The 22,187-nt window shown below is 43.6% G+C and overlaps 1 protein-coding gene across 11 annotated transcripts in view; it reads left to right on the top strand.

Annotated features, from left to right (window-relative positions):
- hspg2 (heparan sulfate proteoglycan 2) overlaps nucleotides 1-22,187 on the top strand; it is a 111,885-nt gene that overhangs the window by 55,991 nt on the left and 33,707 nt on the right. For 5 of the 11 annotated variants that reach the window (XM_087147083.1, XM_087147088.1, XM_022234772.2 and 2 more), the window contains 23 exons: nucleotides 4,842-5,000; nucleotides 5,344-5,460; nucleotides 5,931-6,068; nucleotides 6,707-6,852; nucleotides 6,954-7,095; nucleotides 7,607-7,731; nucleotides 7,848-8,051; nucleotides 8,759-8,944; nucleotides 10,841-10,968; nucleotides 12,040-12,151; nucleotides 14,450-14,685; nucleotides 15,145-15,349; nucleotides 15,855-15,995; nucleotides 16,242-16,424; nucleotides 16,771-16,866; nucleotides 17,468-17,551; nucleotides 17,965-18,083; nucleotides 18,299-18,410; nucleotides 18,568-18,681; nucleotides 20,544-20,671; nucleotides 20,854-20,940; nucleotides 21,216-21,274; nucleotides 21,790-21,860. In XM_087147083.1, coding sequence (XP_087003209.1) covers nucleotides 4,842-5,000; nucleotides 5,344-5,460; nucleotides 5,931-6,068; nucleotides 6,707-6,852; nucleotides 6,954-7,095; nucleotides 7,607-7,731; nucleotides 7,848-8,051; nucleotides 8,759-8,944; nucleotides 10,841-10,968; nucleotides 12,040-12,151; nucleotides 14,450-14,685; nucleotides 15,145-15,349; nucleotides 15,855-15,995; nucleotides 16,242-16,424; nucleotides 16,771-16,866; nucleotides 17,468-17,551; nucleotides 17,965-18,083; nucleotides 18,299-18,410; nucleotides 18,568-18,681; nucleotides 20,544-20,671; nucleotides 20,854-20,940; nucleotides 21,216-21,274; nucleotides 21,790-21,860 — 3,092 coding nt within the window. Of the gene's footprint in view, nucleotides 1-57; nucleotides 310-783; nucleotides 1,042-4,841; nucleotides 5,001-5,343; nucleotides 5,461-5,930; nucleotides 6,069-6,706; nucleotides 6,853-6,953; nucleotides 7,096-7,606; nucleotides 7,732-7,847; nucleotides 8,052-8,758; nucleotides 8,945-10,840; nucleotides 10,969-12,039; nucleotides 12,152-14,449; nucleotides 14,686-15,144; nucleotides 15,350-15,854; nucleotides 15,996-16,241; nucleotides 16,425-16,770; nucleotides 16,867-17,467; nucleotides 17,552-17,964; nucleotides 18,084-18,298; nucleotides 18,411-18,567; nucleotides 18,682-20,543; nucleotides 20,672-20,853; nucleotides 20,941-21,215; nucleotides 21,275-21,789; nucleotides 21,861-22,187 lie in introns of all 11 variants that reach the window. The other 6 variants (XM_087147081.1, XM_022234768.2, XM_087147082.1 and 3 more) reach the window with 2 other exon arrangements.

The following is a 22,187-nucleotide window of genomic DNA, read 5'->3' as shown; positions in this document are numbered from 1 at the left end:
TAGATAATTTTGTTTAAAGGTGCAGTTGTTGAATGCCCATTAAACATTAATTGGTAGAGGTGGACAGGACACCGCCCGAAATCATTGGTTGTCCGCGCAATGTATTTGGCTTTGCGAGCCCCGGTGAGAGTGAAGGAGTGGCAACGTGGGATGAACCTGTAGCCCGAGACGATGGCGGAGAGGTACGTGTGGCCCGCACCCACGCCCCCTCCTCGAGGTTTGCACTGGGTCCGACCAGAGTCGTGTATTACTTCACTGACCCTAGCGGGAACCGGGCAACCTGTGATTTCGTTGTTCAGATTCAACAAGGTACGATGGATCTGACTCCTGTGGTTTTGGGGGCGGTGAACTATCATATGTTCTTTCATGTCTACAAATTGGAATATTCAATATTTACTCAACCATTGTGGCATTTCTAAAAAATCAATTGGGCCCTTAGTGATTTGTATTAATTTCACCCCTGATGACCAACTAACCCTGAAGAGCAGTTTTGTTTGTTTTGTGTTTTTCAAAGAAAACATACAGTGATGTTCCATTTGAAAATGTGCATTTTTCTGTTTGTCCTTAACGTAATGTGACTTGTGGTTAGTGATACATATATGGATCATAGATTAGTGGAGACTTGCAGGATTTTTGCATTGAGTGGAAACATGGAAAATTTTGGAAATGAAGCCTCGAGTAACGTGGCCTTTCCAAAATATTTTCTCCTTGTATGGTTGCCGTATTACCGTTTGAACCTAGAATATAAAGCCACTGTGTCCCACCCTTTTACTTGTTAAACAGCCGAGGACAACACCCCGCCAGTGATCACTGGTTGCCTCGACGACATATTTGAGACCCTCGAGCCCGGGGCGATTGACAAAACTGTATCATGGGTGGAGCCCACGGCCTCCGATGACAGCCAGAAGCCAGTGGAAGTCTTACAGACCCACTGGCCGGACTCGTCACGGTTTGAGCTGGGCAAGAGCAAAGTCAAGTATATCTTTGCAGACTCGAGCGGCAACACCGCGTCCTGTTTCTTCTTCGTGATTATCACGAGAGGTACAGATGTGTTACTCAGGCTAGTGCTCGGAATTCACTGTCGCGCTCACATCAACTTCTTCATCATCGCTCTCTCACCCCCACAAATGAGCGAGTCATTGCTGTGATTAAAAGGTTTCGGTATTGACTTGTCAACGGTGGGGGGAACATGTAACAGTCATTGCCAACCTCAATCCCCACCCCTCTGCCTGATGCTTCATATTATTCCCCTTTGCTTAGCTCCAGCAAGGGATTTCCAAGCTCTATCCATTGCTTAAAAAAAATTCAAGGTTTGGATCGAGTGTTAGTTTAATACTCATTGATATTGGACTCAGAAGACAATTAAACTCAAAATGAGTTGTTTATCAAAGGCATTTTTTTAATTGACACCCATGACTGAGTACCGTCCTTTTATATTCTTGCACTTGTGCCATCCAACCCATGCATTTATGGCAGAAGACTGCTTGATTTCTTCTGCGTGATGTTGCGTCAGACTCTCTTATCCATTGCTAGCTAACGTCTTCGGTACTCTGTCCAATCCCTCCCCAGCTAGTCCGATTCACGTTTCCAGCAGGATTTGTTTGTTCCTGTCAGACATGACATTTTATTGGTTGACTGCAAATGGTGCAGCTGAACTTTGAATAAACTCAACCTGTTGAGCCTCATTGGTTTGGAATGGGAAAGTTTATACGGAGAATAACTCCAACAGACGCATGGGAAAAAAATTTGCGAACAGTTCATGAGTCATGAGGATTTTGATCGTCCTTTTCATCTCGGTGGTGAATTGTTCCCTACTCATGGTACAGAAATGCAACATGCAGTGCAAGTTTTGGGGCCCTGGTCCCTCAGAAAAAAAAACTAATCAGGCTTTTTGGCCTCGAGGGATTGTCACCTGCAGCCAACAATCTGAGTGAGTTTGTTAAAAGGTTGCAGCCGGCTGATCTCTGGAATTGTCCAGACATCAGACCCCTAATCCACAAGAATTTCTGGGAATGTGAATAGAACTTCAACCCCTCTCCCACCCCTGACAAAAGTTAACATCCAACATGCTGATTGCATTCTGGGCTTTTTAAAAATAAGATTAAGCACCGTGTCACAGAATACTTCTTTTGAAATGGATAGGCAGAGGGGGGGTGCTGCCGATTTTGCATTACTAATGGGCCAGGTGACTGTAATACTCCACAAGGTGTGAAGGTGAAATTTGTTAACATCAGTGCTCCAGCGTTTTTGTGCGAACTCAAACAACCTGCACTGGAATGAAATTGATGAAGGTGGTGCTTTTGCAGCACAGATGCTTTGTTTGCCACTCAGACAGGGAGGTCTGCTGCTCAGCTTCAGGGTGAAAAGATGTTTTCCCTGTTTCCCATTACATTTCAGGTGCTAACTATCAAATATTGCTTGCCAAACTTCCATGTCAGGCAAACCTCATCTGTGAACCAGTCACGTACTGGCAGCATGCAATCACATGACATCTGGGCTGGTAACATGATTTCACTAAGCATGATATTTTCTGCGCTTAGGGGGCTACCCCCTTTTTTTCTGCTTAGCACGCAGCCCTGGGCATTCCATTCATGTTTATATCTCATCTTTCCATTTGAAGGTGAACTTGCATTGGAGCAACTTGCAAGCTATTCTAACCTTGTACTTTTTGAGTAGGCCTGGCAAGTTTCTTCAGCACCTTGAAATCAGGCGGTTGAGTCTGCTATAAATTGGATGATGTGTGATGCGTTGTAAATCTCTGGCAAGCAAACAGGTCCATGGCTTGTTTTAAAATGGTTCTCAAGAGAAAACTGGGACAGAGACCCGCCAACAAAACAAAAAGGCTCCCAGGAAATATTATGCTCTGTGCATGCTCAAAGCTTGGGCCCATGGATTTCCCATACCGTCTCGTCAAAACAGGCCACTGGAAATAACCGCAGAAGCACAAAGGCGTGAGTGTGTCTGATTTTGTATTTGTGACGGACTTGTTTTGTTTTTTTATTTTTACAATAAACCTTTGCAGGCCGTGTGCTGTGTGCTGCACATAAAAGACGTTGTCAGAGGAAGTTATTGGCTAGACAATGTTTTGATAGCTCTAAGATCCAGTCAATGACTTCCGTCAAAGTTTTCCCCTTCCTCGATTAAAAAAAGGTGGTTTCCTTTATACATGCATGTCCTGGAATTAAGCCGTGCTTCTGTAATACATTTGAATATGCCAATAAATTGAACATGGTTTCATAACTAGTTGTATCTATTTGATGTCATTGCCATTGGAAGATATATGAGAACGTGTTGTGCAAAGCCTTACCCATGTAATTTGCTGTTTTCCCCTGTTATTACTGTAGTATGCATTTTTATTCATTCAAAGGGCTGTGAAACTATGGGCAATAGTGATTTGCTCTTTGCAGAAAAATGAAATCTGGATTTGAGCTGTTGTAAATTTGTAACTTGTTTTTTCACCTTGTACTGATTTTCACCTATTCTGGTGACTGCAACTGTAATATTTACAGGTTTCTGCTCACAAAAGTCTACTTTATCCAGGCCTTCATTCCATCCACTAATTAGTCCTAACCCCCATGATGTATATAAAATCATATTGAAATCGAAGGATTTATGACTGTTAAGGTTACTTATGTCTAAACCCTTTTTTTAATGGGAATTTGGTCTAGAACCTTGGCCCATGGTGTATGTAAAATCATATTGAAATCGAAGGATTTATGACTGTTAGGGTTACTAATGTCGAAACCCTTTTTTAATGGGAATTTGGTCTAGAACCTTGCCTTCTTGAAAGGGACAACTAATCTCTGGAATCCACATTGCAGTAGTCTGACATTTCTGTTTGTGTTGTGCACTCCCCCTTGACCTACTTTCTTAAATCTTTTGGATCAAACAAATTGACTCGGCGTAAGCTTGACCCTCCTTTGATAGGTAGGTCTGTGGTGGTGGGAGGAATTCCCAGCAGCCAGTGGCTGTGTGTACACTTCACAGCTATTGGTAGCAAATCAAGCGTGTAATAACACCGTCCAAATCCACCCAAACACGCTGCTGTGAACTGGGCCTCTTCAGAACCACCGCCTTGCTACTAACCCACCTTAAAGGGGCATGCGAACCCAGTCAATGACTTGAACTTACTCGACAAACGGCTCTTTTTGGTGGGTCTCGGCCATGCTGCACTGTGTGTCTCCAGAAACTCTTGCATTGAAAACCTTTATCAGCTTTTTGCTTTTCACAAAAAAGTCACTCAGCTTTCAAATGACCTTGTTCGAATGATTCGGTGATTTCAACTTCAGTCACACAGAAGTTATTTCCATAAAAGCCTGTGATGTCTCCAGCTTTCACATCAAAAATTCACTCCAGCTCACATGTTTCTGATACCACATTTCCTGGTAACTGACATCGCCAAAGCAGCTTGGATTCCTGATACAAAGGAACATGATGTGCTCCATCCATTCAACTTTTATTAGTTCAACCAAAATATTCTTGTTTTTGTTGTCCCAACCATTCTCTAGAGGATTAGCTTAGCAGATCAGAAGTCATCTAGATCATTAGCAGGAATGATCTAGATGAGTAAAACAATTGCGGTTGCATCAATCTCTTTCTTGAGTATTTGTGGTTCTGAGAAGAACCGAGGAATAACTCTCAGAACCACACATGCTTAAGAAAGAGATTGGTACATGGTGCAACCGTAATCGTTTTACTCATCTAGTTTCTTTCACCATGAAAGCCTTCAGGTCTTATCTTGAATGATCTACTTGGATACAATGAAACTGCTCAGGGATGTAAGTAGAAGTGGACTAAAAGACCCAGCAGTAACGAGTATTTGTTTTGGTTCCCTACTGAAGCTGTCACCCCTTCTCCGCTCCCTACAACAACGACCACCGAGGGCCCTCAACGTTGCTTGCCAACTCAGGCAACCTGTCAAAACGGCGAGTGCATACCGCTCCAGTACCGTTGTGATGGAGCTCTGGATTGTAGCGATGGCTCTGATGAACAAAGCTGTCGTGAGTAACAGTGTTTCCCCTCCCTCCAAATCCTCCATTGATCAGGACATTCAAGGCACATTTGTCATGCCTAAAGCACCAAGGGGCATAGATTAACTATCAAGTAGGTGTGTCTGGTCTCCACCCGCATCCTGAAGAACCCTTCCAAACCAGCTGCATGATTTTAAAGTTTTATACAGGATCAAAGGCATTCAACTTGTTGACCAACTTCAGTAAACTCATTTTACCTGCCGTCAGGGCGCAAGTGAGAGATTCTCAGCTAGTTCACTCCTTTGCGTGGTGGTTTCCTTAGCTATTCGTTTCAGCATTTGTGGCTTTTGAATATTGGCCTTTTCTTTTCCAGCTTCGGTTGGTTGCGAGCCTAACGAGTACCGGTGTGCCAGCGGTTTCTGCATCCAGAAGATCTGGGTCTGTGACGGTGATTTTGATTGTGAAGATGGAAGTGAAGAACTGAATTGCCGTGAGTAGTCTTTTTTCCCACACTTACATTTATAGACTCAGATCTCATTCCGAATTGACAATTGTTGACACACTGATGAAGTACAGATCTGTTGTTTGCTCATTGTTATCTTATTTCCATAGTTTGGATGATGACACTTGTCGTGCAGTGAATTTCTCTCTCATGCAAGGTGAAAAGGCTCCTATGTGGTTAGCAGGTAGTAGCAACATAGTAGATCTGCTAATATAGTAGCCTCATATATGGTTGCTGTATTTACTGTATTTCTCTTGATCTTTGCTGATGAAGTAGGCAAAGGTTCTCAACATAAGTCATGGGCGCAGCATTGGCATTAGTTTTGGCTCAGATGAAATCCACCAAATACTTCTTTCTGGAACTTACTTGCCGGCACTGTGTTGTGCCTTGCTATTAGCAATCAACGCCTGTCAAGTGAAAGCTAATGTACAGTTTTCCTCCCACTGGTTCCTCAACAGCCGTGGCCCCGCCTGGTGCCCCATGTTCCTCCACCGAGTTCCAGTGTTTGAACACGGTCACCACGCAGTGCATCCCCAAGGCATACCAGTGCGACAACGACTTTGACTGCGAGGACCGTTCAGACGAGATCGCATGCTGTAAGTGACAATACTTTGGATTGTGCATGAAGGTCTCGTCCTAGTTTCTTGGACGCAGCTTAAATTTACACATGACTCTATGGGCATACATGCATGTGAGTTCAGGCCCTAGCCACATAGTCTGGCACCACCTTCATTTATCAGATTGCACTGAGTATGATAAATTCAGGGAACACAAATATGGTTTACCGTGGAATAAGGTCTTTTTCTCAGTTACTACCTAATACTGTAGGTTTTTACAATAAAATTGAAATGGGGGCTTTTATGCTCAATTCTTGTACCAAATTCTGTTTCCTCATCCCTTTGCTGACCTCTTCATGATGGAGAGCTGAAAAATACTTTGCCTCTTCACCCAAAAGAGATAAAAGCATTTAATAAATCTCAGGTGTTTTTAGTTATATAGGTGTATGTATTTAAACACAGGTAAATAATGGAAACAATACTGCACAGGTTCTGTGCTTATTCAGTCTGAAATCAGTCACAAATTCGTACTCTTTACCTTTCCAACGTGAGCTTTGAGAAAATGCCTCACTCTCCTTTGTAGGCTGCAGTAAACAGGTGTTATAGTAGCCTTGTTCTCAAGGCTGATGCACTCTGTGACTCTAGCATATCGTGACTTGTCATCATTGTCATTCCAGCCCCACCCCAGGTGACACAGTCTCCTTTCACGCCCATGACCGTCACAGAGGGTGCAACGGTCGTCCTGACCTGCATCGCACTCGGCAACCCGGTTCCCATCATCTCCTGGCGGTTCAACTGGGGTCCGCTTCCAGATCCGTCAAAGGTAAAATCGATGCTTACAACAAGCATCCCCAGAAACTGAATAAAATTTTCCTTCACCAAGCAGAATCTGTTTGATATGAAAATGCTGTTTTGAATCTGCAGGTTGTGGTGGTGAGTGAGAACGGCCGAGGCACACTGACCATTTACAATGTCCAAGAGAGTGACCAGGGAGCGTACACCTGTGAGGCCATGAACAGCATCGGCTACCTCTTCGCCATCCCGGACGCCATCTTGATTATCATTCGTAAGTTTTCCCTCCTCTACTCTTTGTCCCGCTTGTGGATTTCTGTGGCCAATTAAAGGAGATTTGGAGCTCTCGTGGCTCTTTGGTGGCAATCTTGTGGAGCAGTAGCTGAATTCACGCTGCTAAGCATAAACATCTGTGTTGTGGATGGATCAGCAGGTGTTGTTTTGGTCTGCTGACTGTTTGTTGGATCCACAGCCATCTTGTGGATTTCCAGGTGTGTAAATCAGTGGTCATTTTGTGGATCCACAGGGGGTGTGTGTGGATGTGCAGTAATTTGATTGACTTTCAGCTACTTTGTTGGCACAGATATCTCTTCGATCCACAACTTTCTTTTATGAATTACAATTTTGTGATCTATTTTGCTGGCCAACAGTCATCATATGGATGTAAGAATTACGATGCGTGCTGTGAATTAATAGTCAACTCAATAATAAATTCTGTTTTCTCTGTGCTTTTTATAAATATTTAGTCTAGGTAATGGATATTCATGTTGCTCTTTTCCATACAGCCCCTGAGGGCATCTGCACAGGGTCAGTCTTCAACAAGGCTGCTGAAGTTCCAGACGAATGTATTGACTGCTTCTGCTTTGACATCACGGACAGGTGCACAGGAAGCAGCTACTATCGCACCCAGGTTAGTCAGTTTGCATAAATGAATAAATTCCAAGTCGTCGTCTTTGAGCCCTCATGAATTATTCAAAAGTAATGAAATGGGAGGGGTAACAAAAATGTTGGTGTTTGATTACCCAGACGTCCTTGGTCTTCAGCAACAATGATCCCCGGGGCATCCTGATTGGTTCTCGCTCGCGCGTAGATGGTTCAATCACCACAGTGGACGAAAGTTTCATCCAGGTGAATCCCAGCACGGAGGAGGTGACCGTACTGGAGCTGAACCGCCGACTACCGGCTGGAGACTACTACTGGGTGCTGCCTGGCCAACTTCTCGGCAACAAAGTGAGATGGTCGTGTTTCTCTTTCAAACTCCCTTTATGTTGTGGTCTTTGCTTATCATCTGTAACTTCAATCTCGGCATTATTTAAAGCACAATACATCGTGCAGTCATAAAGACCGTTTCAGCACCATTGCTCTCTGAAATTTGCTGAAAATATTTGCTCAGCAAAACAGTCCACTGGCCAAAAATTCATGCTAAGTATACTGCAGGTGACCTGTGCCCCGTAGATTTTTGCTTGATACATAAATTTTCTAAGCCCTACAGCACTCTGGGTTTTTGTGCTCATTCATATAAAAATTCAGTGCCCCGATTTGCACACTTTTCATGCACATCGACCAGCCCCTTCCCCGACTTAACTCTTGCAAATAGATGGCACAGTACCAAAGGAGCTCACGGAGCAGCTTGAAACCAGCATTTGTAAGGAATAAACAGCAGTCCCTCAGCTCGTTTCAGAAGCGTTAACAAAGTGAATCTTTAAATTATCTCTCTGCAAAGACCATTTCATAATACATAAATTGCTATTGTAGAGTTTTGATGTCAGGTATTTATGACTGCAATAAATCTGACACAGCCGATGTTGTTTGGGCCTGTTTTTTAAGTTAAATTTTGTCACTCGTGGAATTTTGAAAACAAAGTCTCACTAAATGGATCGAAGCATACATACAAGGTGGAACTGGCTGTAAATCTCCTCGCCTCCGCTCTATTTCAGCTGACCAGCTATGGTGGCAACTTCCAGTATCGTATCCGCTTCACTGTTGACACCGGCGGCGTGCCGATAGCCGCTGACCTCACGCCGGACATCATCCTGGAAGGAAACGGTATCCAGCTGGCCTACGTCGTGGGCCGGAGCATGGAGGAGTCACGCTTCAATGAAGTCAGCGTGCAGCTGGTTGAGGTGAGCCACTGCCACACAGACATATAGACCCATAGACAGACAGCTACTATTCAAATCAATGGCGAGTACTGTAGCCGAGACAGCACCCGACTAAATCCAAAAGTGTGGGCAAATTGACCCACATATTTAGCCATAAACTTCTATGAAACAGACCCGCCAACTAGTACGATTTAGTCGTATTTCCTATTGGAAATTTTTGAAAATACGATCGTACATTTTCTCCCCCATAAAATGTGGGTTTTGACGATTGAAATTGTAGTTCAACGGTTGCGAGTGCACGTTATGTTAAAAATACACAGCCTTGAACATTTGCACAGGTACATGTACAGTGTACATGTACGTGCGTACAGGGTATGAACGCATGTGTACAAACCTCGGGTGTAAACAGCATCCGGCAACCACCTGACATTATATTGTGATTGGCTTCCTACAAAATATAATATTCATGTTGCATTAGTGGGACTCTTTGAAGCCACTTGTACATCAGTAGAAGTTGTGACAAATAATCTCCAGTATTTTATGTAGCGCACGTTTCACGGCCACCATGAATTTGCGGCTTGAAATAAGTTTACTAATTTTGCTGCTTTCTGTGTGATAGAGAGCCTCATGGCAACTGGTGTGGGGCAAAGGAAATTATGTCGTACATTATTGCACAGCTTTTACAGGTTCTGTGTGCGTCGTTTTTAAGAGATTTCACAACAAGTTTTGCACATAGACCCATCAACATGTCAGAGCAACACCTGTAAAAGGGTCTGATTTGGATGCAATATTTGACAAGACCGATCCTCGTGTTAAAAATCTGCAGAAATAGAAAAAAGAATGGAGACATTTTACAGCCAGCCAGCGAGCAGGTGAAAAAATCCTAAAGCCTGGGCTTGCGACGTGCACTTAAAGATTTCAAATTTTAAAACGCGATCAATTCAGGTGGGAATAGGGCCATTTCACTCTTCAACATCGATAGTGCATTTCTCATGTGATTATTTTATGCAAGCAGAAGTGCTTATGTAATCTAGTCCGAGTTAGTCGGACTAAACCCAATCCAGACAAGTGGTCAAAACGATCACACGGAGGATTAGGCCTATGTTCTTTGTTTGCAAAATGTGATTTTTTAATGAAAAAAAAAACGACTTTTGAATTTTCAGAAAACAGTTTTGTTATTCAAGAGGTTGACAGGTCTGATGAAGCCATTTTTCGATTTTGAAAAAATATCCTCTGTTTACTTAATCTGGCCCATGCAGATTCGAAACAATGCGGTTGCAACATTTGAAAAGAAGAGATAGCAGTACCAAAGAATAAAAAAGGAAACATATTTTCAAAGCACATGTAAACAAATACATGCATTCCCAGTGCGTCACGTGCAATTCGCACTGAATGCACTGCCATCTACTTATTGCTTACCCACGCTTTTTAAAATCGCGGTTATAGGCGCAAGACCGGTGATCTTTACGTGTACATGTTTGTGCTCTGCGACCATTTTTGAAATTAATCCCTTCCCCCCACTTCCCTTTCCTCTCCGTCCATTGAAAAACTGAAGTTGGTCTGTTGACCCCATGTGGGTCCAAACTTAGTCAAGGGACCTTGGATTTGCTCTGATGCAATTCACCTCTCTTTATTATTTCCCCTTTAATCTAGCAGAGTCAGTAGCTGGCTGACTCTTAAAGAGTATCAAGGTGTGACATCATTTAGAACCAGGAAATGGAGTACATGCGCGTGTTGGTTCACACGATGGTTCGCGCACTAATGCCTAATACACACGTGTGCATGACATGTTCACGTCGGTACTCTGTAGCTCTTCTACAGCATGTGATCTGTCTCCATACCCAGAACAAATAAAAAGAAAAGTCCATTAGCTCTTCTTTCAGGGGTGACGTTTGACAACTACTGTTGTCTCCACAGGATGGCTGGATGAGGGTGGTGGGTGACCAGCAGACGCAGGCTACCAGGGAAGACCTCATGATGGTCCTACAGGATGTGGACACCTTTGTCATCAGGGCCTCTTACAACACCAACCTCAGAGACACGAGGTGAGTATCCCCTGCCGGATTGAAAGTCTCAACTTGCATGATTAATGTTTTTTTTTCAAAAATCGATTTCGTTATGCATCACAAGTTTGCCTCTGCTATTTCTCCCGGGCATGAGTCAGCTGTACATGTGACCCACTGGAAAAAGAAATCAAGACAAATCGGGTGACCAGTTTTGACGTGGTAATAAAGTTCACCTTGTCGTCAGCGTCTGTAGTTGGAGACTGACAGCCAGCCTGCTCGGTCTTATAAACTTTTGGACTTGTTCGGGCATGCCCATGGTACTGCACACACATACACATTTTAAATTTTCGCTGAAGTGCAAAACTGGAAATTCATTGCTCCAACAATTTGATTTTTTTTATATTTCTGGAATTGAAGAAAAGTTTAATGGGATTTACATTTAACTTATAACCAATAATGACAGCTTAGAAGAGGTTTATAGGTACAGGAAATCACTACAGAGGCTCTCCGGTGAGTTTGTGAAGTCATGCCGACAATTTTTGGAGTAGTGGGGACCCACAATTTTGCTTAACAAATAAAGATTTTGTTTAGCAGCAATTGATCATTGGCCAAATTGTTCCGTCATCTTTGGCACCTGTGACAGGTATCTGGCATCAGTTTCATATCCTGCTTGGTCTGTCAAGGTGGGCTTCTGAAATAATTACTGCAGCCTAAGTTGACCAAATTTGTGACCAAAAACTGAAGTGTGTTCACGGAATGATCAAGGGTTTCCGTTTTGCCCTAGGCACCAGTTTTCCGTAGGCCTGGGGCATCAGTGATTGATATTTACTTCTGTGTCTAAGGTACTTTGTGCTTGAGCCTAGCATTTCATGTCGCTGCTTAGCTGGAGTAAACTGTGAATGAGGAAGCTGTGAATAAGCTGGTTTGAAGCTTTTACAAAAAAACTTATCTGTTTTGCGTGAAAGTGTTGGGTGTTTGCCTTTTCATAGCATACCTGTGGTAGTTTTGCAGGCCCTCCAACGTTTTTTAGACCCTAGGCACAGTGCCTATTGGATAATCTGACCTCGAGCGTTCTAACTTTGGTTTTTCTGTTTTCTCGGACCTTCCCAGTCTCTCCAATGTTTACTTGGACGAGGCCCAGCCAGAGAACAATGGCGGTGAAGAGGCCTTCATGGTGGAGAAATGCGAATGCCCACCGGGATATGCTGGCCAGTCCTGCGAGGTAGGTTGCAAACAGTGTGTCCATTTGTGGTTCAGTTTGAATTATATTGAGGTATTCCTTAAAGGCAAGGTTATTTGAGAATGAAGCACCCAACATTACGCCTGTGTTAGGACTGATAAGGTTAACTTTGCGTGTGTGCATTGATGTCATGGAATGACCTGCGACAGGCTTCACTTTTGAGTAGGTGCAGTTGGAACATCAGATGCATTCTTCAGGAGCACACAGACAAGTGCAAGTGACAAGTATTGCGAAAATGATTTTTAGAGGGTTTAAGCGGAACATTGAGAATGGGAGCACAGGATGGCGTGATGAAGGACAAAGCAAATTTGTGTCCCTACATGTCTGCGAGAGCAGGCACTAGGCCAGAATTCGGAAACATCAGCTCATTTTTCTCTTGTTTCTGTGCCTTTTGGAAAGGAAAGTCAGATGGTTGTCACAGGAAATTGCAAAATGGCAGAGCATGTGATGATTAACTGGCTAATCCGGTGATGATAGACAACCTCAAGTTGCTGTGCGACCGCCAGATTGGGCCATCAGTCTAAATTTCACATGATCTGTCTGTAAACTTTGAAAAGGATGCACACCTGGTTGTCAGAGCTAGTTACAACATGGAAGAAAGGATGGAAGGGAAAAGATCTGATAAGATACATTCTAGAGTAACACAAACTAAGGTTTATAAAACCAGAACAGGTTCAGTTAATCCCAAACATCAACACATTTTTAATGTCATCCATTTTTATGGCTTAGCCTTTATGGGTCTATAAAGTGATGGGGGGGCTCATTTTGGCACCACTTTGAAAAAATGAACTCACCATTTCTCTCATAAAGAGTTCAACTTTTGATGCAGGGTGCATAGAGTCCTTCAATTTTCATCGATCAGCACATTGGGAAAGCTACTGACTCATGGAATGATGGTGTTAGTTCATTGGAGCTGTAACAATTCATGGAGGTCTCTATGCATGTACCAGATTAAAATACAGATTACAGCTGAGATGGAGGGGGGAGGTGAAGTGCCCCTCCCCCTTTACTAGTATTGCCATGTGGGGGACATTTTAAAAGATTGTGCAATGTCTGTACAAGGTCCAATCTCCAAAGTAGCTGTGGCACCTTTGACTCATATTGTCCATGTGGGTGGCAACAGGCCTCAGCGCCCTTGGGCGTATGCACCTTCGTAGATGGAGATCAGAGAATTGGAGATACCCATTCTTGTGAGTGTACACCACCTGCTGCTATAAATGAGCCGTGGCCATCACTCCTGGGGGTTATTCAGCATTAATCTGCTCCTAGGATGGAAGGTCGGCAAGTTACTGGGTGCCCTGGGCACAAAGGAGGGGATCCTCAAACCTAGATCTGCCCCGAGAAAGCCATGAACCCAGCACTGTACTTTGTGAACGAAGTGGATTGAGCTTTGTCTTTGAGGGTTCTAACAATTTTTGATGATATTCTCAAAACGTTTTGCCTAAAAATTTTATACGCTGCCAGGACTTGCCCCCCTCTGAATTAAAGTCCCGAGCCTGTCATAATGCTGCAAACCCAGTTGATAAATTTCAGCTGATTCGTCATGGGGCTTTATAGAGCACCTCTAAGGAAGACATGATTTCTCGGGTTTTATCTGTTCAAATAAATACGGAAGCATCGAAAAAAACAAGGGGAGTCCTCGCTCTGTGTTCGTAGTGGATAAACCCTGTGCATACCAAATAATGCATGTAGCCATTGTTTGGCATGCACAAGGGTTTATCTGCTACGAACACAGGGTGAGGGTTCCCCTCGTTTTCGCAGAATGACGCAATCTACATTCAGAATTCGCATCTTGGCACGAACAGAAAAAAACCCTTTTAAACTTGTAATAGTTGAGCCATGTAGACAATGACACTGCATTCAGTTTGGATGCTTCCATATTTATTTGAACAAATATAATCGGAGAAAACATGTTTTCCTTAGAGGTGCTCTTTAAGTGCAGACTCTCTGCCCTTATTTGCAACCTGGGATGAGATTTTGGAGGATTATTGAAGCTCCCTGACAAACAACTTCCCCGAGAGTTTTACAAATAGACAGCCTCCTATAATTTTAGTACAAAGTTTATCCATATTTTTCTGTGAGACGAGAAAAAGATAAGCCATGTCTGGATTCCTGTGTTCTCACTTGTTTTTCTAATCTGTTGGCCGTGGTCAGATTTCAGCTGGAGAGTGTCACCATTTTGAGGTTGTTAGTCTTGTTTTTTAGGGTCCCAGTACTAAATGTTAGCTGTTTTTTTATCAGGACCAAAATTTTCTCCAATCTGGCCGCTCTGTTTCCCAGGAATGTGCCTCTGGCTATTACCGTGTCCGCAACAACCGCTACCTTGGGACGTGCGAGCCCTGTGAATGTAACCGCTATTCATACCAGTGTGATCCGGAGACAGGTGTCTGTATCAACTGTCGGGCCAATACAGCCGGGGACCAGTGCGACCAGTGTGCCGAGGGTTACTATGGTGACCCCCTGTCGTCCATACCCTGCCTGCCCTGCCCTTGCCCACTGACAGTCGACCCCAACCAGTGAGTGTGCAAGTCTGTTGTCATTTGCACTGGTTCAGAAATGAGAATGGCACAGGGCGCATGTGACCAATGTTAAACTTGATGTGCTCAAACCCAAATGCCTTTGTTCATCATAAATGCATCTTATCTTGACAGAGACAGAGTTGTTTTACTTTTCACAGCTGAGAGCATTGATTCCTGTAGTTTTGAAGTCCATGTCCAAATCAATTGGCTGTGGCTTTGAACACTATACATCTAGGGATGCAGCAGAAGCCACTTATGAATGGCTTTCCTTAGGAGTATTTGTTGTGTATAACTTTCAGATGTAGCTTTTAAAGTCTCTTCTGAAGCCAACTTTCTAACCCACTCAAAATATTTCTAATTCCTTTTTTCATGTTTGGTACACCTTTATCAAAATGCGAATTCAAAGGTCAGACTTTTGAGGTCAAAAACCAAAGGTAAATTGTTTTTCCTCATCAGGTTCTCGCCTACGTGTTACCTGGACAGCGACGGCTTGGTCACCTGCGACAACTGTCCGCCGGGCTACGATGGGCGCCAGTGCGAGACCTGCTCACCGCAGTACGTGGGCGAGCCACAGAACTTGGGCAGCTCCTGCGTGCCGGAGGGCAAGGAATGTAACTCAGCGGGCACGGTGGAGCTGATCGGACCCGAGTGTGCCTGCAAAGTGAGTGGGAAACGATCGCGGGCCATTAGCACAAAGAGATTTGTTTTCTTGCAGATTTCAGCTTTGAGGAAATGGTGTTGTAAAAATTGTCAGACGGTCCACTGGCCATGACTTCAAACAGCGTTATCTATAACACAATCCTTCTCAAGAGTTGGCGTCTGTCAACATGTTTGCTTTGCCCACTAAACATCCGTCAAATCTAAATCCACTCATACGATGCAGTGCATTTCAAGTGGAGTATTGTTCCTGTATGTAAATGCATTGTTGATTGGCATCCTTCAGTCACGAATACAGTTTTTATTTTATCCACCAAACATCCACTGATCATCCACCAATCTCAACGTACAACAGTGATATCAACAACTAAGGTGGGATAGTATGCACTGAAAGGTCCACATTTTATCAGCCAATACCAAACTTCAGTATTTTTGCAGGTAGTTTCCTGTACATATGCAAATACCCACCGAACATCCACAAAGATTTTTTTCATGTTCGCACTGTTCAGGACAATGTGCGTGGAGAGGAATGCGATCGTTGCCAGCCGTACACCTTCTACCTCAACGGCGACACTCCAGATGGCTGCATTTCATGCTTCTGCATGGGGGTAACGCGTGACTGCTCCAGTACCACACAGTACAGATCACAGGTAAGACGTAAAGAGGGCTTGCGGCAACACTGTGGGGATAGATCTCTTTTGGAAGAGGTATGGTTCTGATAAGAGCCGTTGAGTGTGTACTTGATGTTTCGATCAGTGTGCTCTGGCCGTCCTCAGGGGTGGACTCCTGAGGACGACCAGAGCACACTGGTTGAAACCATGCTAAGGATGATCAGAGCACACTGGATTTCCCCAACTCAAGCTTGCTCCTCTTGTTTTCGGCTGCTTTCTGGGCAGGTTTCAGCCGTCTTCACCCAGAACGCCCAGGGCTTCATCCTGTCCGACAGCCTAGGCACAGCCGTCATCGAGCAGGGGCTGTCTGCCAACCCGGCATCCAGGGAGCTCTCCTTCAGCAACTTCAGGCCGTTTGGGTCACAGACGTTTTACTGGAACCTCCCAAGCCAGTTTACCGGCAACAAGGTGAGTGGGCAGGGAACTTGAGGTTTGTCTTACTTGTTAAGGAGCAGAAATTTCTTTGTCTTCTCTTTCCTGATTACGGCGTTTCTTTTCTTGTGCCAAAAATACACCGGTTCCATATTTTTCCATTTGTAAAACCCTCGTAACGTCAAGAAACAGAAAGTGCAAGCTGTGTTGTGAAATATCCAAATGAATGTGGGCAAAATGGGTGCAGTCGTGCTTTGAAGCGGCTCAGATTCTGAAAGGGTAAAGCTTTGGATCTTGTCAAATCCTTGAGTATGCCCAAAGTTGTCAAATACTGAGCATTTCAACACCCACAATAAAGTTGAGAATATCTGTCTCCATCTAGGTGTCCTCCTATGGTGGCAATCTTCGCTACACCGTCCTCTTCCAACATGGCGCCGGAGCCACATTCTCCAACAACGAGCCAGACATCCTCCTCATTGTGAGTCGGAAGCAAGTGATAAAAATGAAGGGTTCATGATTACATTCAAGGATTTTCACAACATTATTATTATCGTCATTATTTTAATATCTGGGAATGACACCAAGGATTCCTCAACTGAGTACCCTTGGCGCGGGGTAGCTTACAAGCCTGAAGAAACCTGTAGATAAGAGACAGTGAGGAGCAGTTCAACTTTTAAGAAGTGAGAGAAAAATCCCAACGGAATATTCTGGATAAACCCAAGGGATCAAGTAGGGACTGAAAACCCAATCCACATGCAGACCATGTGAACCAGGGACCACGGAGGTGGAGGGCCAGGAAAGAACCACTACACCAATCTGACCCCCCCCCCCCCCGAGTCACACAAAAATGTGATCAATTTGTGTGAAAAGCAGCTCTGTTAATCTTTAAGGGAACACAAGTTACAAGTATCTAATTGATTATTTTTGGTGATAAACAAGTTGATGATTTATAGGCATTTCTCACCTTTTGCCTATCTTCAACAAAGTAACTGGATTTTAGGCTGTTCAGGATTGTCCTTTTGCAGATGGCAGCACATTTGTTGGTTTCAAATTCTATGCTTGTTTTGTGTCATGCACAGGGAAACGGAATCACGGCGAAGATTGTCCACCCAGACAGGCCAACGTCCAATAGCTACAAGACCTACTCTGTTCCGCTGATCGAGGTATGAAGGCATAAAGGTGTATTTGTACTCAGTAAATTGTGTTTCAAGTGCTTTTTTTTTTTTTTCAAGAAATGAAAGGCAGGTGTGTATTGGTTGAGACATCTCAGGTGTAGTACTTTGAAAAGTTTTTGACATTATGGATGGTACACGAGAATAGTATGTGTGTAATACCTTTTGTATGATGTTTTGACCTTTTTTGAGGGTTTGCTTTCAAGGTTAAACAATTTGGAATTGGTTTCATAAAGGTTCAGAAGGTCTAAATCCCCAAATATGGCAGAAGGTGTGAAACACTGCATTGGTATTGTATTGGAGGGTACTTCAAAATCCCAGGAGCAACACGTATTTCAAATTTTGGTCACGCCAAACTGAGATACCAATATGATGCCCCGCCTGATTGGTGGATATCTTTGCAGACGTACTGGAGGCGACTGGATGACCAGCCAATCCAGAGGGAGTTTCTGATGATGCTGCTGGCAGACTTGGACTTGATTTTAATTAGAGCGACGTACAGCTCTCCCACAACCTATGCCGTGTAAGCGATAATTCATATTGCATGAAAAACAAACCCAGCAATTGGGTAACAAGACGTTTTCCAAATTCACATTTTGCAAACTTATTACACTTGAAGGTTTTGGGTTGTGAAATTTTTAAACCTGTTGAAAAAGAAAAAGTGAATGTGATATTTGGGAAGGCTTACCCCAATATCTTGACTCTAAAGTAAAGGGATTGTACTTTTCTTTTGCTAAGCATTAAGGACGTCACCTTGGATATTGCGGAACCCAGGAACACTGGGCGTGAGAGGGCTTACGCAGTGGAGCAGTGTATCTGCCCAATCGGCTACACTGGGCTGTCCTGTGAGGTGAGCGTTAGATGATTCTCCTTCAAAACGTCATTTACACTCTGTCTCAGAAAGATTTGTAACTAATGTTTATGAAATGTCTGAAAGGTGCAAACCTGTGTGAGAGTTTTTCAAGTGGTTGATAAATGATACGAGTCATCTCTCTCTTGTGCCACAGGATTGCGATGTTGGTTTCACCCGCACCGGAGGAGGGCTGTACCTGGGTGTCTGTGGTCCATGCCAGTGCAACGGCCATGCCACTGACTGTGATCCAGAGACTGGTGTCTGCAGGGTGGGTATTGATGCATGTAGTGTTGTCATAAACACTTTCACAGTGCCACGGTAGCAACATCAATATTAAGTTATGTTTCTCGGGTAGCCGCCATGTTGGCCACGTCAGGATAAATTTGTGTTTCGCGGGCATCCCTTCATCGGCCATGCCAGTGTTAATTTATTTTTTTGGTGCACTCGCCATGTTTGCCACGTTAACATCTGTTTCATGTTTCTTGCATAGCATCGTTTGTCAGTTTTGGTTAGACAGACAAGACTGACCTGTTCAATCTTGCCGAAAATTGAAAAGTTACGGAACATTTTTTTACAAAGGCGTTAAAATGTTTGGTTGTATTCATTTTGCTTTTAATGAGGATTTCAAAAGAGGTTGTTCAGTCTCTTCATTCGAGCTCAGTATGCCAGAAAAATTTTGATCATCAGTTCCTTCTTGTAATCATCGACGTAAAAGTATAAAAAGGACTCCTTCTAAGTGACCATAATTTTATTTTGTAGCATTGAGACTTCAAAATAATTAGCAAGCAAGTTTGGATAAAACTGAAATCGGTTTCTTCACAGATGAACTTTTTAAATGTTTCCAGTTTTCAACTGTTGATATCAACTTTTGACTTTATTTTTCACATGCTCGACTGCCGCAGGATATCAGGTAAAACATTGTGAAAAACATTGACGACGAACAGTTTGTTCACTTCATTATTTCCTTGCTTTCGGTGTTGATTCGTGTTATCCACATGCAAACTCCCTCTTTTGTATTTACAAAGGCCCACCCTGAATCCCATCAATCCAACACTCTACTCGAAAAATAGGAGCATGTTCTCTCTATTCCATCCCCCGAAGAACCACCAACACAGGGCTGGATAGCTCAGTTGGTAGAGCACCGGTACGGTATCCCGGAGGTCCCAGGTTCAAATCCCGCTCCAGTCAATTTCTTTGTTCGTCTGCATAATTGCAAGCACCTGGGCGGTTTCCCTATATAGTTTGTTTTAGGATTTCATCACCCAATATCGGTGCCGGGGCCCTACATGCGGTTTTCTGTGTACACTGTCAGCTGTGTGTTTAATGTAGATGCAGGGTTCCCGTGGCCTGGAAAAGTCGTGGAAATTTGTTATCGTTTTCCATGCCGGGAAAAGTCATGGAATTTCATTGTCCTTTCGGTGCCGGAACCCTGTAGATGGGTCGGAGGGTGCTGTACCAGTAAATTGAGTTTGCGAGATCATGTTTCTGTTTGTGTTTTATTGTTATGTTTTGGAAAGTGAAATCTGCATATTACCAATGCCGCTTCCGTCTCCATTGCATATATAAGATTTTTTTTGAATACTCTCCAGGGTCAACTTCCACCAAGGACCATAGTTAACCATAGTTCGACTATCTTTTATCAAACGCACGCTAGTCGACAATGGTTGGACTAGTCTAGTCAACTATTCGTGACCAGCCTGCGGAGGTTGGCCATGTCGTTGGTTGCCATAAGCCATTTTTAATAGGACAGTGCAGAGAAGACCAGTTAAAAGAAAAATGCCAGAAGAACAGTATGTCAGTAGGAAACGACCGTTTCCACTCTAATTTTTGCTATTTTGCCCTTCCTGTGGCAATGTTTTCTCCCCTTTGGTCTAAGAACCCAACAACGGTTGACTTGGGTCATTCGCACTTCAACTTCACTGCACATGGGCTAGGTACGTCACAAATCAACCACTAGTCCACTAGCAGTCCTTGATTGAACTTGCCCTATATATAGGCGGACACATCATCAGCCATTCTCTACTCTCAGCTCAATGTAAAGTTAGAGCAAAGATCGAAATAAACAGTAACCTTCAAGGCTTACTACTTGGACTCAAATGATTAAGGCATCTTTTTTCCTAACTCCTCAAGGCATGCCTACACAATACCTTCGGAGACAGTTGTGACCAGTGTGTGTCTGGTTACTATGGCAACCCACTGACCGGTACCGCGGACGATTGCCAGCCCTGCCCGTGCCCGCTGACAGCCACGCCAAACCAGTGAGTGGTCTCTTGAGCCCATTTTTGGTCAAAAATAACTAACTATAAACTAACTAAATAAATAACCATCCAAGAAACTGAAATGGTTGGTTATAACAAAAATGTATCATTACCATGTGAAGGGACTGACTGGTTCACTGAACGGCCTCCTGTGATTGGTCAGTTTGTTCCCTCTCTCACAGGTTCTCCTCAACCTGTTACCTTGACGTCGATGGTTATGCAACTTGCGACAACTGCCCTGTTGGCTATGCAGGAAGAAACTGTGAAAGGTGAGGGAGAAATAAGGTGATTCCTAATTTTAAAAAGTGTTCTGAATGAAAACGGAACTGGAGCCTTTTGAGCCAAGTACATTCTCACGGAATTCATTTGAACCAAAATCCTAATGAGCGAAATGAAATTGATTTCATTTCAGAATTTGCCAGATGACACTCTCCTTGTCACCTCTTGCCTCCAACTGATAAACTCGTGAAATCATTTGCACCATTGTTTTGTAGAGATTCTGACTGTTACTTAAAGATAACACTTAGGAGTTTCCTCTTTCCAGATGCGAGCCGCCCTTCTTTGGTGATCCGACCCGCCCCAGTGGTAGCTGCCAGAGACAAGGTCTGTAGTGTCCTCTCAAGCTTGGAAGACAGAAGTTTTTTGTTTCAATTTATTGACATAATTTCCTCTCTACCTTACAAGTATGACAGCTATTCACCTTTCTGCTTGGATAAAGCAGTTACTTCCCTGCTGTGATGAGCTTGATTTTTTTCTCCTGGAATGAGACATTATCTGTTGACGTTGAATATCTGCAGAGTGACTTTAGACTGTGGTTGGTTGGTTGAAAAACACATGGTCACAATAGTCTCTTTTCAGGTAGTTACTTGTGCAACGCCAACCATCAGTGTATATCATCAGAGTTACAATGCTTGGGATGGCCTCCTAACCCTGACTGTTGAAATATGGAAGAAGGCCATTCTGTTCTAGCAAATTGAGGAATATGATTTTTGGGTGGAAAAAACAGTGATGGTAGGACTCTGTAGGGGGTATTTGTTCGGCAGATGTAACTAAAAAGTTGCATCATTTTCAGCTGCGATATGTGAACGGCTGTGTTCTGTATGTGCGTTTGTCTCCAGATTCCTGTCAGTGTGATTCTCGTGGCAGTTTATCTCCAGGCTGTGACGATTCAGGCCAGTGCGACTGCAAGGTAAAAGTCAACTACAACAAGACAAAAATCCCTTGATGTGAAGGGAAAAACTCCTATAGCCACTGTGCATGCACAGGAGAGGGCGCCATTCAAACTTTGGCTTTGTCTCATTCTTCCAATTCTACTCGAGCTCCATCGTCAGCTTGAAAAAGTTACTGTTTCAACCAAATTAGAATTACACTCTAAAATTGGGTGTGGGATTGAGTTGGGGTGTTTCTGGCGCAGGAAATGGAGCTGTATTGAGGTTGAAGGTCTGGACTTCTAAACTCACGGAACAGAAGCCTAAAGACCAAGATGAAAAAGTGAAAACATATCCATTTTTACTCC

Source organism: Acanthaster planci, linkage group LG16 (assembly GCF_054643075.1).
Source record: "Acanthaster planci isolate LZ-2023a linkage group LG16, COTS_SCS, whole genome shotgun sequence".
NCBI lineage: Eukaryota > Metazoa > Echinodermata > Asteroidea > Valvatida > Acanthasteridae > Acanthaster > Acanthaster planci.
The sequence above is the reverse complement of the archived record's forward strand: the minus strand, read 5'-3'. Positions and strand labels throughout refer to the sequence as shown.